Raw genomic sequence first — 1,539 nt, forward strand, 5'->3', positions numbered from 1 at the left:
GCACCCTGGAGGACACAAAGCCCCTCAGTTTGTTCCCTGGCGCTCACTCTCCTCACCAGGCACAAGAGACTTCTCCCGGGGACAGCAGCGTCCCCGCCACCCCCTACTTCCAGCAAAGTGCACACCCGGTTCAAAAGCAAAACGGATCCTGCAGGGTCCTTCAGTTAAGAGAATCTAGTTTGCAAAGCTATCTTATCCGAGATGCCGGTAGGAGCATCTGCCAGGGTGGAGCAGGTATTGAATCGAGAAGCCTTGCAGGACGTCATGTTGGAGCTCCTCTTCTTGCGGTAGAAGCAGCTGCTGAGGTGGAACCAGAACTTGTCATGGAGGGCGGCGTAGATGAAAGGGTTGTAGCAGGCGGAGCTCATGGCGACGAGGTGGCACGAGACCTGGATGACGTTGACGTACCTCTTGTCCAGGATGGTGAACTCCTCATCGATGTCTCTGATGAAATTCACCACCTGGAGGGGCAGCCAGCAGACAGCGAAGCACACCACCGAGACGGTGAGCACCCGGAAGGTCTTCTGCTTCGTTTTGGTCCATTTGTCTTGGCAGGGTTGGGCAGCGCCCGGAACGTTCCTCCTCCGCAGGTGGTAGGTGATGGCACAGAAGGAGACTGATACTGCCAAAAGCGGGAGCATGTAGGACAAGAGGAGCATCAAACATGAGTACAGCAGCCGCTGCCTCTCTTCGTGCTTCCAAAACTCTTCGCAGATGATCATGTCGTGCCCGATGGTGTTGAGGTCCAAGTAGTGGGTGTGCAGTGAGGTGGGAACAGAGGCCATGATGGAGAGGAACCAGATGCAGGCCACGAGGCAGATGCAGGACCTGCGGCTTATCCTCCTGCGGATCGGGTACGCCACCACGATGTATCGGTCGACCGCAATGGCGGTGAGGGACAGCACTGACACAAAGACGGTGGCGGCTTGCATCAAGGTGACAAAGTAGCACATGAACATCCCGAAGAGCCATCCCCGCACCTCGAAGGCGTAGGAGACGGTGAGGGGGACGCAGGCAAGGCACATGATGAAGTCGGCCACTGCCAGGTTCCCGATCAGGAAATTGGTGGTGCAGTGCAGCTTCTTGGTGAGAGCGATGAGGAGGATGAGGAAGAGGTTCCCCATGCATACCAGCGTGGCGTAGAGTGGGATGAAGAGGGGCTTCAGCTCCAAGAGAAGGTCCAGGCCGGTGAAGAGAGGGGCTGAGCCGTTCGGCCAGGAGCCGTTGGGCAGAGCCATGCTGTCTCTCCTGCAGCCGATGCTGCTTCTCCAACGCCTTGAAGTCAGACAGAGACAAGACCATCAGCCCCAAAGGGGAAACAAACATGCTCTGGTGGCACTTCTGGGCAGAATTACCCATCCCCGGGGTCTGGGTCCTCTTGCACAGCCCTATAGTGATGCAAAGGACGTTGTGACTTTGTCAGAGTGACTGTGGCCCGTGGCACACACAGGGGAGCTCCAGCGAGGAGAAAACCTCCCGTGGCACAGGGGAACCTGAACCAGCCGGGTGCAGCCGGTGTGGAGCAGCGGGACAGGGAAA

At 57.8% G+C, this 1,539-nt stretch overlaps 1 protein-coding gene across 1 annotated transcript; it reads right to left on the minus strand.

Moving 5' to 3' along the window:
* Positions 1-137: 137 nt before the first annotated feature.
* On the minus strand, positions 138-1,238 carry LOC104278202 (prolactin-releasing peptide receptor-like). The gene has a single exon (XM_009875107.1). The coding sequence runs from the start codon at positions 1,236-1,238 to the stop codon at positions 165-167; it is 1,074 nt and encodes a 357-aa protein (XP_009873409.1). The 3' UTR covers positions 138-164.
* Between the last annotated feature and the right edge of the window lie 301 nt (positions 1,239-1,539).

This window comes from Apaloderma vittatum, unplaced genomic scaffold (assembly GCF_000703405.1).
Source record: "Apaloderma vittatum isolate BGI_N311 unplaced genomic scaffold, ASM70340v1 scaffold10198, whole genome shotgun sequence".
NCBI classification, from domain to species: Eukaryota; Metazoa; Chordata; class Aves; order Trogoniformes; family Trogonidae; genus Apaloderma; species Apaloderma vittatum.

What these genes read in the sequence shown, in the direction of transcription:
- LOC104278202 (XM_009875107.1), bottom strand. Translation starts at nt 1,238, where the DNA reads ATGGCTCTGCCCAACGGCTCCTGGCCGAACGGCTCAGCCCCTCTCTTC.